Source organism: Austrofundulus limnaeus, unplaced genomic scaffold (genome assembly GCF_001266775.1).
Source record: "Austrofundulus limnaeus strain Quisiro unplaced genomic scaffold, Austrofundulus_limnaeus-1.0 Scaffold18, whole genome shotgun sequence".
In the NCBI taxonomy this organism is placed as follows: domain Eukaryota; kingdom Metazoa; phylum Chordata; class Actinopteri; order Cyprinodontiformes; family Rivulidae; genus Austrofundulus; species Austrofundulus limnaeus.
Genome location: NW_013952420.1, coordinates 2248872 through 2261495, shown reverse-complemented (window position 1 = coordinate 2261495; position 12624 = coordinate 2248872). Strand labels below are relative to the sequence as shown.

Below are 12624 nucleotides of genomic sequence, written 5' to 3'. Positions count from 1 at the left end.
TTCTAACAAATTTTGGATATAAAAGTAAAATAGTAATAATAATAAATGTAAATGGAACTCCTCCCCAAAAAATAATCAACAACAAAAAACAGTGTAAGGTACTGTAGCTTATTTGTCTATTTTTGGTAGAAATACAAATAATTTAGGTATAAGTAGAATCATATACATTACACAAAGTACAAAGTATTACACATAGACAGTTGACATTCTAACAAATTTTGGATATAAAAGTAAAATAGTAATAATAATAAATGTAAATGGAACTCCTCCCCAAAAAATAATCAACAACAAAAAACAGTGTGAGGGAGACGGTCAAAACGTCTCAGTGAACACCCCTATTGTTGAAGAGTTAACCATGTAAGGAGCCCAGTGTCATCACACTGTCAGGATCTCTTATTTTTTGTCTCTGACAGCCATATTGCTGTCTTGTCTTGTTAAAAAAAAGCCTGACTAGAGATTGCTATCAGTTTTGAAGAAATGGAGCAGCTTTTACAAGCAGCGAGGCCATAGGGGACTAAAACCCTTGACCTGTTATTACCTGGTAAGAAATGGCTTTTACCCTACTGCCTGGAAACATGGGATTCAGTGTTGCCAAGAAACTGTTGTCTCCTCCTCTTAGGTTTGGTGTCATACTTAGAGGCACTAACAGAAAAAACTATTTTACACACTCTCTTTTTGTGTGTCTGTCTTATCTTTTACCCCACCCTCTCCTCTCTCCACTATTCTTAAGTCTCATCTTGGTTTTTCTGAACTTTCATGTAAACATGGTGTTTCCAAGACAACATAGATGTCACCCTTTTGTGTTGCTCTGCCTAACTTGACACCCACAGAAGCACTTGTTGCACAGCAAGAGGAATCACATAGACACAAATACACAGCAGATTTGAGTTGCTGGTGTGTTTTGTTGCTCTGTTGTACCAATGGGACTTGCTGGTCTCAACTGTAGCCTGTGTGTCGTCTAGTGGTCCAAAATGACCTTTCGAATGAAACCAATATTAAATTACATTTGTTAAAGGGGACATATTACGCAAAACCCACTTTTTTAGCTGTTAAATGCATTTTGTTGTATTCTTGGAGTCTGTAGGAGTTCAAAAAATTTGAATTTAGTCTTGGTGCTGGCTAGTTGTCTTTACTTTTTTGTTTGGGTCATATGTTTCCAACTCAGTTTTCTTAATTTTCTATGATGATTTCTGAACTATTACGTCACCGAATTTGCAATGGAAGTTCTAAATAAACTATGGACTTACCAACTACAATTTCATCGTCTTAATTCTCCTCCTGCTCTCGGTCAGTCTCTGGCTCCAACTTGTAAGGCTAGATGGACAAGTCTTCTCTTGTTGGCAATATTATGTGCTTCTCAGGCATACATTTAAATACTATACCATAATAAAGTATCTATGTCACCTTAGTTGTTATTAAAACACTGTTTTTATGTTTAAATAGAAAATAAACTTATCTTCTCATCACTTCCTCTTCGAAACACCTTGAAATTGGCCTCTGTCTCTTTAAGAACCGCCTTCCGCTTCTGTCTCGCCCATTTCAGTGCAGGGGGGGGCTGCCATGATGCAGTTTACTTGGCATCTGAAAATACATTTCCTCAAAGGTATTTTTAATCTGAAAGGAACTTCAGTGAGTCAGAACTAATGTTAGGAGCTCACAGACATTTTCAGTTTCACCCGAAAGCCTGCAGGAGTCATAGGCTAGATAGTCATAGTGTGGGGAGGGGGGAGGGGGGAGAGGAGGGAGGGAGGGGGGTGCTCTGCCATGAGGAAGTTCGGCTCAAAGACACGTCCCAGGGCCTTTTCTGGTCCCCACCTGTCATTTTGCTCCTCAGCATGGCTGCCTAAAAACGCCGCAGGATTTCTCAAACATGCATGAATGAGTCAAAGCAAGGCTTTGGGCATGTTTTCTTTATGAGAGTATAACATTATAATATGATTTAAAACTCAAAAGTTTATTTTACATGATATTGCCCCTTTAACTATAGATAACTATAAACCCCTCTATAGATTGGACCACTCTGGAAGCGCCTCATTAAGTCAAAACAAGTTGTGGAGTTATAATAAGGAGGAATTTAGACCAAAGCATTGCAGTTCCACTTTTCATAGACTCCAACTGAATGATTTAAATGTGAAAAAGAAGGGTTTAAAAACCATATGCCGCCTTTTAAAGGAAATCAATACTGAAAAAAAAAAATCAAAGTAATAATGTAGGCGGTGAGTTTTGAGACCTTTATACTTAACTTATATTTTTAAGCAAAGAGTTCAACAGTTAAATCAATTCAGCTGTTGCAAGTAGCCAAAGCAGATTCGTAGGTAAAATAATACACAGTGTTTTCTATGCCTCTAGTGCAAGTATGACTTCTGCTGGATCTGTCTGGAGGAGTGGAAAAAACACAGCTCATCAACAGGTGGCTACTATCGCTGCACTCGGTACGAAGTCATCCAGCAGGTGGAGGAGCAGTCCAAGGAGATGACAGAAGAGGTCTGTACTTTTAGAATTGATTTGATTTGATTTGATTTATTTATTTAACAGGAAAAGATTATAAAAAATCAAGCCTGACTCAGCATAATTGCTGTTTTACAACAGGTTCCTGTTCTGCAGCACATAAACACTCAGAATTACAGCATCACAATCACATCATTATACACCATAGACACAAAGACAAACAAGCATACCAAATTTCAAAAAGGCAGCATTTGCAAAATAGGACGTCTAAATATGAGCACAACAAAAAGTGTCCAGCAGATGGCAGACAAGATTCTTCTTAAAGGGCTGTAGTTTTGAAATGGACTTTATGTTTTGAGGAATGTCATGTAGGCTGTAACAGTTTTTAAAAGTTGGTAATATCAGTTGTCCTTTTGTAACAGATCTAGTTGAATGACCACTTCTAGAATTTGATTTGGGCAGCAATGCACAGAGAGTTCCATAATTGGCACCTTGGAAGATCTGAAAATATAAATTAATACCACTATGCAAAACACAATTCTGAAAAGTCAAGGCATCAGACAATGAAAGAACTGTACAGTGATGAGTCCAACCAGGAAGTTTTTTATGAATTTTGTAGGCCCTGTTGTAGAGCCTAACTATGGGTTCTAAGATTTCATTTGTTGTAAGAGACCAAACAGGTAAACAGTACGACATGGTTGAGAGTATAATGGCATTAAGATAGATATTGGAAACAGAAGATGTCAGATTGGATCTAATTTTTGAATAAATGTATAATTTCTGTTTCATCTTAGTGGTTAAGACTTGTACATGATCACGATAAGTCAAATGAGAATCCAAAGTAATTCCAAGATATTTGTAGATAGTGACAATATCAAGGGGTTTGTTTAAAAAAGTGAGTTGAGTTGTTATATTGAAATGTCTCCTGGGTGAGGAAAAATACATGCACACAGTTTTCTTAASATTAATTGACAAAAGATTATCTTGAAGCCGAACATGAAATGTCTGAAGATCTGTTTGTAACTGACTATTAATAGATTCAATATTGAAATCAGACAACAAAAGAACAGTATCATCAGCATACATTAAAATATTTGAATACTTCAATATTTTTGGAAGGTCATTTATGTATACCGGTAATAGGAAAAGCAATGGGCCCAGTATGCTACCCTGCGGAGCTCCCACGGAACAGGGCAGAGACCCGGACACAGAGCTTCCATGTTTCACAACCTGACGCCTATCAGTCAAATAAGAGGAAAACATTTGTATTGCAGATGATGAAAGTTGAAAAGAAATCAACTTTTATAAGAGAGTATAATGATCAACTGTGTCAAACGCTTTACGAAAATCAATATATACAGCACCAGTTACTTGACCTTTGTTCAAAGCAGCAKGTATTTGTTCAGTGAATAAAATTAATGCAGACATGGTTGACCTTGACGTGCGGAAACCTTGTTGGCTATTGCTTAGCATATTATTAGCTTCTAGATGCTGAAGTAGTTGATTAAATAATGTTTTTTCAAGTAACTTAGAAAAAATAGGAAGAACAGAAATTAGCCGATAGTTTGAAACTTCTGTTGGATCACCAGATTTAAAAATGGGAGTAATCTGAGCAAACTTCCAGGCATCAGGGAAAATAGACTGCACAATACATAAATTAAGCAAACGTTGAAACAATGGTAAAAAAGTGTTGGCATGCATTTTCAAGAAATCTATATTTGTCTTATATTTGTCAAATGCGTGTGAGCCATTTAGAGATTGGAYTGTATTCAAAACATCACTCTGTGAAATTTCAGAAAATGAAAATTGCTTTGAAGTGTCAGGATATTTAAATAACTTTAAACTATTAGTTTGTCCTGGTAATGATGTCCTTACTGAAGAAATAAAATATTCATTAAAAAAGTTAGCAATTTTTTCATGATCAGAAATAAGAAGTCCATTTACTGAGATTTGTGAATTGTTATTAAATGTTTTATTGTTACTTTCACCTGTCACTGACTTAATCGTTTCCCATAATATTTTTGGATTCTTACTGGCTGAAATAATTTGATTTTTAAAATATTGTTGTTTGCCTTTGCGTAATTCAGCAACACATTTATTACGGATAATAATGTATTCTCTTCATTTCAACCCCAGTGAGTTTTTAAATGTTTTTTCAGCCATCTGTTGCAATGAAAGTAAGTTACAGTTGTGAGATGGCGACTTTTATTTAAGGAGCACCTTGGTTTAGTTATGATAATAGAAACACTTCTTTTGCAATTGGTATATTTTGCCCCAGCAGTCAATGTACTAGCAGAGGCAGTCATTTATTCAGCCAGCAACACTTTTACTGTCTGTCAGCTCGTTGGAAATACTCTCACTTCTTCCTAACCTTCTCTTTTACAGAAACAAAAAAGCAGGTTAGTAAACCAAATAACCCACACATTTTTTGCTTTTCATTGAAAGGCAGTTCAGGGCAACAGTACTACTTCACTCTGGAAAAAAAAAAAATCCTTGAAAGCGTAAAACGTAAACTCTCTTCATCAAAGACAAAAACAAGTTCACTCTCAGTTTCTTTTTATTTTATTTTTTCTAGCATTCTTCCCTAAGCACAAATATGGATTTTTCCTGCGGCGCTACTTGAATTGACTTTTCGCATGCAGGGTATTTTTACTTCGTAAGAGGGAACAACATGCTCAGGAGTTTATTGACTGTGACTGTGTCTTGTCACGGCTTTGCAGGCAGAGAAGAAGCACAAGAGCTTTCAGGAACTTGATCGTTTTATGCACTACTACACACGCTTCAAGAACCATGAGCACAGCTATCAGGTAAACTTTGCCTTTCAGTATTGTCTGCTTTGCATAATACACAATCACTATCAGAGAAGCCAGAGGAAACCTCATCTCATAGACTGACATTCACTTTATCGTCTTTATGTTTAGTGTGTAAAACAACAAGCCTAATTTATTAAGACCCTACCTAACAGTCCAGAGGGTCCACCAGAATGAACGGTAACATTCTGGCACCAGCCAATAGGGCTCCAAGCCTGCAGAGGCAAGGGAACGCTACTGCAACACGAGGATCTAATTAGAATTCTGTAGGTGTTCATAATGTTGTAGCTGATCATTGCGTTTAGTCTATAAATCTTACTTGAATATAAGTCTGCTGCTCCCACTGCTGTTAATTAATTGGTCTTTATTTACTGGAAGCCTGTCCATTGTTTGGTTAGGCAGAATTCCCAAGATTGTTTTCCTCAACAGTAAAAAAAATTGTCTGTCTTTCTCACAAACAGCTCGAGCAGCGCTTGTTAAAAACTGCCAAAGAGAAGATGGAGCAACTCAGTCGAGCTCTAAGTCAAAGTGAGTGTTCAGTCTACCGTAACAGTCTATCTTTATTATACGTTCAGCTGCAACCTAATCTAGCCCTCTGATACTAGGAATAAGGAGAGAAAACCACAAAGGTCTTTAAATAAAGTTTTACCAACAGAGAGGGTAGCTTTAGTATTTACCAAGCAAAGATAAGATAAGTTTCAGAAAGTGGTGTATTGAAAAATTAGACTCATTTTGACCGTAGTCGGTTTGACAAACAGATCAGTTTCTTATCACCATAACCATAACCATTCTTATCGTCTATTACAGATTAGTGTAAGTTCTGTTAAATTCTTATTGTTTAAACTTTGCACAACACATTTCATTAAAGAAGGTCATCATCATTCAGGGTTCTTGCGCAGTCTGGAAAAGTTTGGAATTTGGTTTTAACCAGTTTCCAGGTCTGGATGAGTATCCATAAACGAAAAAAAAAAGTATAGTGTTAGACTTTTTTCCCCCCTCATACTGCACTTTCTAAAAATATTTAAGTGAATTTTTTTAATTTGCTCATACAAATGGAGTGCTTTTCATATTTTTGTTTATAAAAGATATTTATAATAATCATGTTGTTCACTTTTTGGTTCATTTGCCAGACCAAGCCTTGAATTTAAGATGTTTAGTTTCTGATTAAGAACCTGTAGACCACATGTGGGCAGTAACAGCCTTTTGAATAATTTCCATCCAATCCTCCGGGTAAAACAGTTGGATGAAAACCAGCGTTTTATTGATGAAAGTTCAGGGGAGTGAAAGTCAAAAATGAAACATATTAGACATAAACAGCTAAAAACTTCTGGCCAAAATACACAATAACATGTTTTGCCCAACTGAAGAAGTGCTTCAAAAAGCACAAATATTTTTTTACTTTAGTTATTTTCAAGATTCATCACAAGCTCCAATTTACAAGTGTTACAGATACTTTAGGACAGCATCAGGGAGACAGTTTTTGACTGAACATGCTAACTTGTTCAAACAGGAAATGGAAGAAAAATCTTCCTATCAGTTTGTCTGGAAGAATGTGATTTCCTGTTCAGTACACAACCCTTTGATTACTGTTAGTAAGTCTACGGAGAATGGCCCCTCTGTAAACCAAATACGGCACTCTGATTAGTCCGTAAACCCCAAGTTATTTTGTATACAACGTCAGATTCTGTGACAAGCTAGCTCAGGCTTAAGGTTGTTTCTTTACTATATTTTACTAAACTTAATAAACACCATTGTATAAGTCAAAAAAGGCTCAGTGGTTTGCAGAAACTTTAGCAAATTTCAGCCCAGAAGTGTATGTATGGAATTTAATGGAAAATATGTAGAAATCCTTGTTTTGTTCATCAAATAAATAGAATACATACAATTTGAATATAATACATAAAAAATGTAAAGGGTTAACTAAAGGGCAGCGTGGTTTTTGACACAAGCTTTTTTTGATCTCTCCTAGGGGATGGAGGCTCGCCTGACACCACATTTATTGAAGACGCCATCCTAGAACTGCTTAAAACTCGTCGTATCCTCAAGTGCTCTTATCCTTACGGGTTCTTTCTGGAGCCGAAAAGCACAAAGAAGGAAATCTACGAGCTTATGCAGGTTTCACTTCTACTTACTGAGAAGAAAGACAAATTTTCACAGCATCCGGCTGTACACGGGCCATTAGAGAACCGGGCTTAAAGCTTTGTACCTCATGATCTTCCCCATGCACCTCAGTAATACCAACACGTCTCACCTTTTAGTCCAACATCCTAGTTACTTCATTTATGATCACCAGAAATCACACAAAATGTTCTTACCTGTCATATCAGGGTTTCTCAGATAGTGTAGAACCTCTGTGCAGGTCTAATGGCAAAGTAAACACTTTCCTGCTATTAATTAGAAAACCTGCAGTAAAGGAGTTTATTCTTATAAGGCTGCTTCTGCTCTTTTAGAACATAGCTTGTAAGCAGATTTTTATAGCAGACAGTTTCTGTTTTATAGGGTGTTTATGTTTACACCCTCTTAAATGTCAGTTTTTAAATTTATTGACTTGTGTACATGTAAAGCTCGTCACGAGGTGGTTTTGATTTTGGTTCTTTGAAAGGAGGAAGTGCTCCGCGTCTGGCAGATATTTGACTGCATACTGAGTGCTATCATATATTAGAGACCAAAATAAAATGTCTGTTTAAAATATGGAGCTACGTTGGGGCCATAAAGTTAATAAAAAATATGTATTTGAAGCTGAAAGAAAAATTTTGGCACTGGAAAAAAACAGATTTGAAACAGAAAAATAATTTTAAAACCGAGAAAAGGGTTGTAATTGGAAAAGAAAGTTCAAAGCTGCTGGTCAAATTATAGTTTTTTTTTTCTTCTTTTTTTCAGTTTCAGATTTATTTATTTATTTTCAGTTTCACACTTCTGGTTCTGTTTTAGTGTGGGGGCGCAGGCTTCGATGACAGCTCAATATTTTTGGCTGGACAAAATATTCCCAGCTGTTGCATTCAGGAACCGAGGGAACAGAGAATGTCCTTAAAACAACATTGATATTCTATATACAGTATATTTAAGTTTATGTGACTGGTAATAACATGCTTCACTGATATAAGCTGCTTATGTCAACACATGACTCAAATCTCAGTAGAAATAAATACATTGGCAATTTTTTAGTTTCAAAATGTTTTTATTTTGTACCAAACTTTATAAACACCCCCTAAATCTTCTATGTTCCACAAAGCAGTCTGTCAGTCATCCGTCTTTTTGTCCCCAGACGGACTTGGAGATGGTGACCGAGGACCTGGCACAAAAAGTTAACAGACCATACCTGCGAACGCCACGTCACAAGATCATCCGTGCGGCGTGTCTTGTACAACAGAAAAGACAGGAGTTCCTGGCCTCGGTAGCCAGGGGGGTGGCACCTAATGACTCGCCTGAAGCCCCCAGACGCAGGTGACACACTGACAGGAAGCTCCTTTTGTTCAACTGTTTTTTTTTTTATTTTATTTTGCTAAACACTACTGTATTGTGAAATATAATTCTGGAGTTTTAGAAATGAATAATTTTCTGTGCAGTGTTGACTCTCCGTCAGTCTTAAACTAACAACAGTTTCTCTTTGTCTCCTGCCAACAGTTTCGCTGGTGGAACATGGGACTGGGAATATTTAGGCTTCGCATCACCTGAGGTAAGAGATTGTTGGTTAAAATATCCGCTGTGCTTGTAAAAGAAAATCTGCATCTTCCCCTTCACACATTTTATTTTAGATTTGTGATTTTAGATTTTTATCATAAAGGGCACCATTTAATTTCAGTTCCAGCTTTACGGTTTTATTCTGGGCCCTCACTTGTGTCGTAGTCACCACAAATTAATAACAAGCATCAATAACCATGTTTCCATCAACATTTTTTATGTGCATTTTGAAATATTGCATTAGAAGCAAATGGCAAAATTTGAAAAAAAACTTCCTCAGTTTCGCAAAACAGTTTTCACGCTCGTGTGAGGTGTTTTTTGGTTGTTCCATTAAAGAGTATATGTGCAAAATGGGAGATGGAAACAGTACGTTCTGAGGTAGTGAACATTTACGTCATGATTGATCGGCTGTTTCTGCTGACGGCGTATTCCCAGATATACCCAGAACACGAAGAGAACTGGCCGATAACGAAACATTCCTGAAAACTTCTCTCCATTGTCCTGAGATGTGTAATCCCTCCTAGTTTGCAACCTCTACTTCCTGTTTACTACCGCCGTTCGTAACGTCAATGTCTTACAAAATTACACTGTGCGTAGTCTGATTGATTCACTACAAACCAGTAGATGGAAACACACCTAATGCCCCTTATTTTTTATTTTTTGCACCATTTTAAAAGTTCGCTCAAAATTTGCGTTACAATTAGATGGAAACATGGCTTGTGTGAGAGGTGATGATCAAACACAACCACAGTGTAGCTGAGGAAGTTAACTTTTGTATTTGTACTGGACTTTTCTTAATAAACTTAACATTTAAGACATTAGTCCTTAGTTATGAGCAAAGAGAATGCTGTTATTTCTTTTAGGAAGTTTAAGGTTATGTTTTTAACTGGTGGTGCTAAAGAGCAAAGATGTGTTTTTCTACAAAGTTTGGACAACCCATAAAGATTTGGATCAGCTTACTTTTCATGTAGGTTTGGGTTAACTTTATTTTCTTTTTCTGGTTGACTTTTGGCAGGAACTGACTTTTGTGTATTTGGACACTGGCCACATGATGAGTTTCAACAAAAATTAAATTAAATTCCTCCAGTTGAAATTAAATGTGTTTTCTTAATAATAACTCTATAAGAAATATAGTTTGGATTAAACAAATTCAGTCTTGTTTTACATACAGATTACACATACAGGCAGACACACAAAATTGTTTTCCTCCCCATATAACACTGAGTCAGCCGAAACACCAAAGAGCCAGTAGGCTCTTTAAATAAAATGTGATTTTCAACACGTACATAAAACTTTAATAAAAGCACAGAAGTGCTACCAGCTAAATTTAATTATAATGCTGAAGTCAAAGTTGTGGTTTTGCACAATTTTAGTTGTTCTTTGTTCTTCTCTGCTCTGTGAAGTCAGTTTAGAAGTTCATGAAGATCATGCTTAACTTGTTTAATTACCCATGTTATCTGACCTGGTACCGAGACCATGATAAATGCTATTTCATCATAGACACCAAGCATTGGTGTCTATGCTTGGTATGCCTGTATGTTTTAGGTCCATGTTACTTTGGCAAATACTAATGAATTATTTTTCAGTTGGACCATGCAAAGATTGCCTCCTCAGACAGTTAGTCTTCTACATTTAATTACATATTTTTTTCAAGACCTGGCTGTCTTGTTTTTTTATTATTATTATTTATTTACTTATTTTAGTAGTAGTAGTAGTAGTAGAAAAGAATCACTTGCAGTTGGCTTAGTTTTTTTTTTTTTTTTTTGCTAGAGGAATTGTGTGGGGTCTTCACTTCCTTTAGCTGTTATACACAGCTGAATGATCACAACCAATAGAAGGGCAAGGAGTATTTCTCAACACTGAACACAACCTAAAAGATTCTCCTCTTTTCTTTTTATACCCCCATCCCAATATGCCGTCTATCCATCCATCTGTCTGTGGACAGTTTCTTGTCCGAGCTCTATATAGAAACGTTAAACTACACAGCGGGACACCACATAGATCAAAAATGGTCCCAACTGATTTCCAGGTTATGGGGTTAAAGGTCATAGGCAGCAGAAAAAGATATGTTTTATCAGGTGACCCTGTGCTCTAACTCTGCAACCGTGTGACGCAAGAATGTCAGCCTCTGTCACTTATGCACAGTTTTTACCATCAAAAACAGTGAAGGACTCCCTAACACGTTTTGTACTGCAAGGCCTGGCCCGGCCTGTGTTCAAACTCTGGTTCGGTGTGTATGCAATATCCCTTTCTGGAACCTCAAGACCCGTGGTTCTATCCGTGCAAGGCTAGCTGACCCGATATGATGTCAGTTACGGTTGCTTATTGATTGGTTCTCTGACCAGAGGGGTTACGCCACACAGATGAGACTAATTTTATGGGGTTTGCAGTGACTAATATTTTTTTCACACAAGTTTAACTACGCAACAACAGTAGCGAGCTGCCAAACAACAAGAAGCTAACATTAGCTACAATTAGCTTACAGTCCTCTGTCATCTTGCCCTCCTGTATTAAGCGTCACACTGCTAGATGATTAGATGTACTTTTTCTTTTTTGTTTGATATAGTCTATTATTGTCTCGCAAATAAAATGAAATAAGATTTGCTCATTTTTAATATGATTATCCCCGCCCACAACGAGGTGGCCTATGTTCAATGCAAACACAACCAGGGCTGGAGTAGAATAATGCCCGGCTTACGGGGGCAGAGCCAGACCAGGCCTTACAATGAAAAAATTCCTGCAAAACTATTTTGCCTGTGTGTGGTCTGTCAGTTATTTAATTTTCATAGTGGAGAAAGAGCGAAAGAAGGAACCATGACTCGTACAGCAAATCAGCCTACCTTGCACTGCATAGCACACAGCATAACAAACAGCAGTGAAAATAAGAACCTTCTGCATTGGGAGTGCAGTTTAAATGGAGCAGGTGCTGAAAGAGGCTTCAACTTACTCTGCTAATCAATGTATGTTTATGTAGGAAGCAATCACACCACCTTACATCACTTCAGAGTCCCAGATGAGTTCAGGAAAGACCTACTCTGGAGTAGAAGCTAAAAAATACCTGATAAATGGAGTTCTAAGTACTACAAACAACTACAGTACCAGCAGGGCAAATATACACACACACATGCAAAAGTTGGACTTCCTCAAATGGCTATAAGGATCTTGAACTGTTCCGCTGTGGTCTGAAAGCACCTTTATTATGATGTGTGCACCCAGGTCTCAACTGGTCCTGTAGTCAGGCTGTGTTCATGAGTTCTGCCTTGATTCTTGCAGGTCTTTGATGTCATGTACTTTACTCATCGCAATGTTGTTGTTTTGTTTATTTATTTTCTTTTTGAAGCCTTTTGTCTCCTGTCGATGATGACAAAGGCGGGTAAATAAAATGGTGGAACCAGCTGAAATCCCTGCTCTCTGTTTATCCTCTGGCTATGTCGTCTTGATTGAGAGAGAGGTTAGAAAATTGACTTGATATCCTCTGTGACCTCTTGTAAACTGATAAGCTTCCATGGCTTGTCATGGACTTACTTTGTGTGCCTTACAGTTAAATACTGAAGAGCTTAGTTTATCTGCTGGCTGTGTTTCCTCCTGAGAGACAGCACCCAGTGTTTGATCTGTACTTCTAGGTGTTGTGTGCCTGCAGCCAGTGATGTGTGTGTGTGTGTGTGTGTGTGTGTGTGTGTGTGTG

At 37.3% G+C, this 12624-nt stretch overlaps 1 protein-coding gene across 2 annotated transcripts in view; it reads left to right on the top strand.

Moving 5' to 3' along the window:
- Positions 1-12624, top strand: part of LOC106514231 (ankyrin repeat and IBR domain-containing protein 1) — a 56539-nt gene that overhangs the window by 31063 nt on the left and 12852 nt on the right. For both annotated transcript variants that reach the window (XM_014003389.1, XM_014003390.1), the window contains exons 12-17: positions 2350-2484; positions 5169-5255; positions 5720-5786; positions 7228-7373; positions 8524-8702; positions 8883-8934. In XM_014003389.1, coding sequence (XP_013858843.1) covers positions 2350-2484; positions 5169-5255; positions 5720-5786; positions 7228-7373; positions 8524-8702; positions 8883-8934 — 666 coding nt within the window. The remainder of the gene's footprint in view (positions 1-2349; positions 2485-5168; positions 5256-5719; positions 5787-7227; positions 7374-8523; positions 8703-8882; positions 8935-12624) is intronic.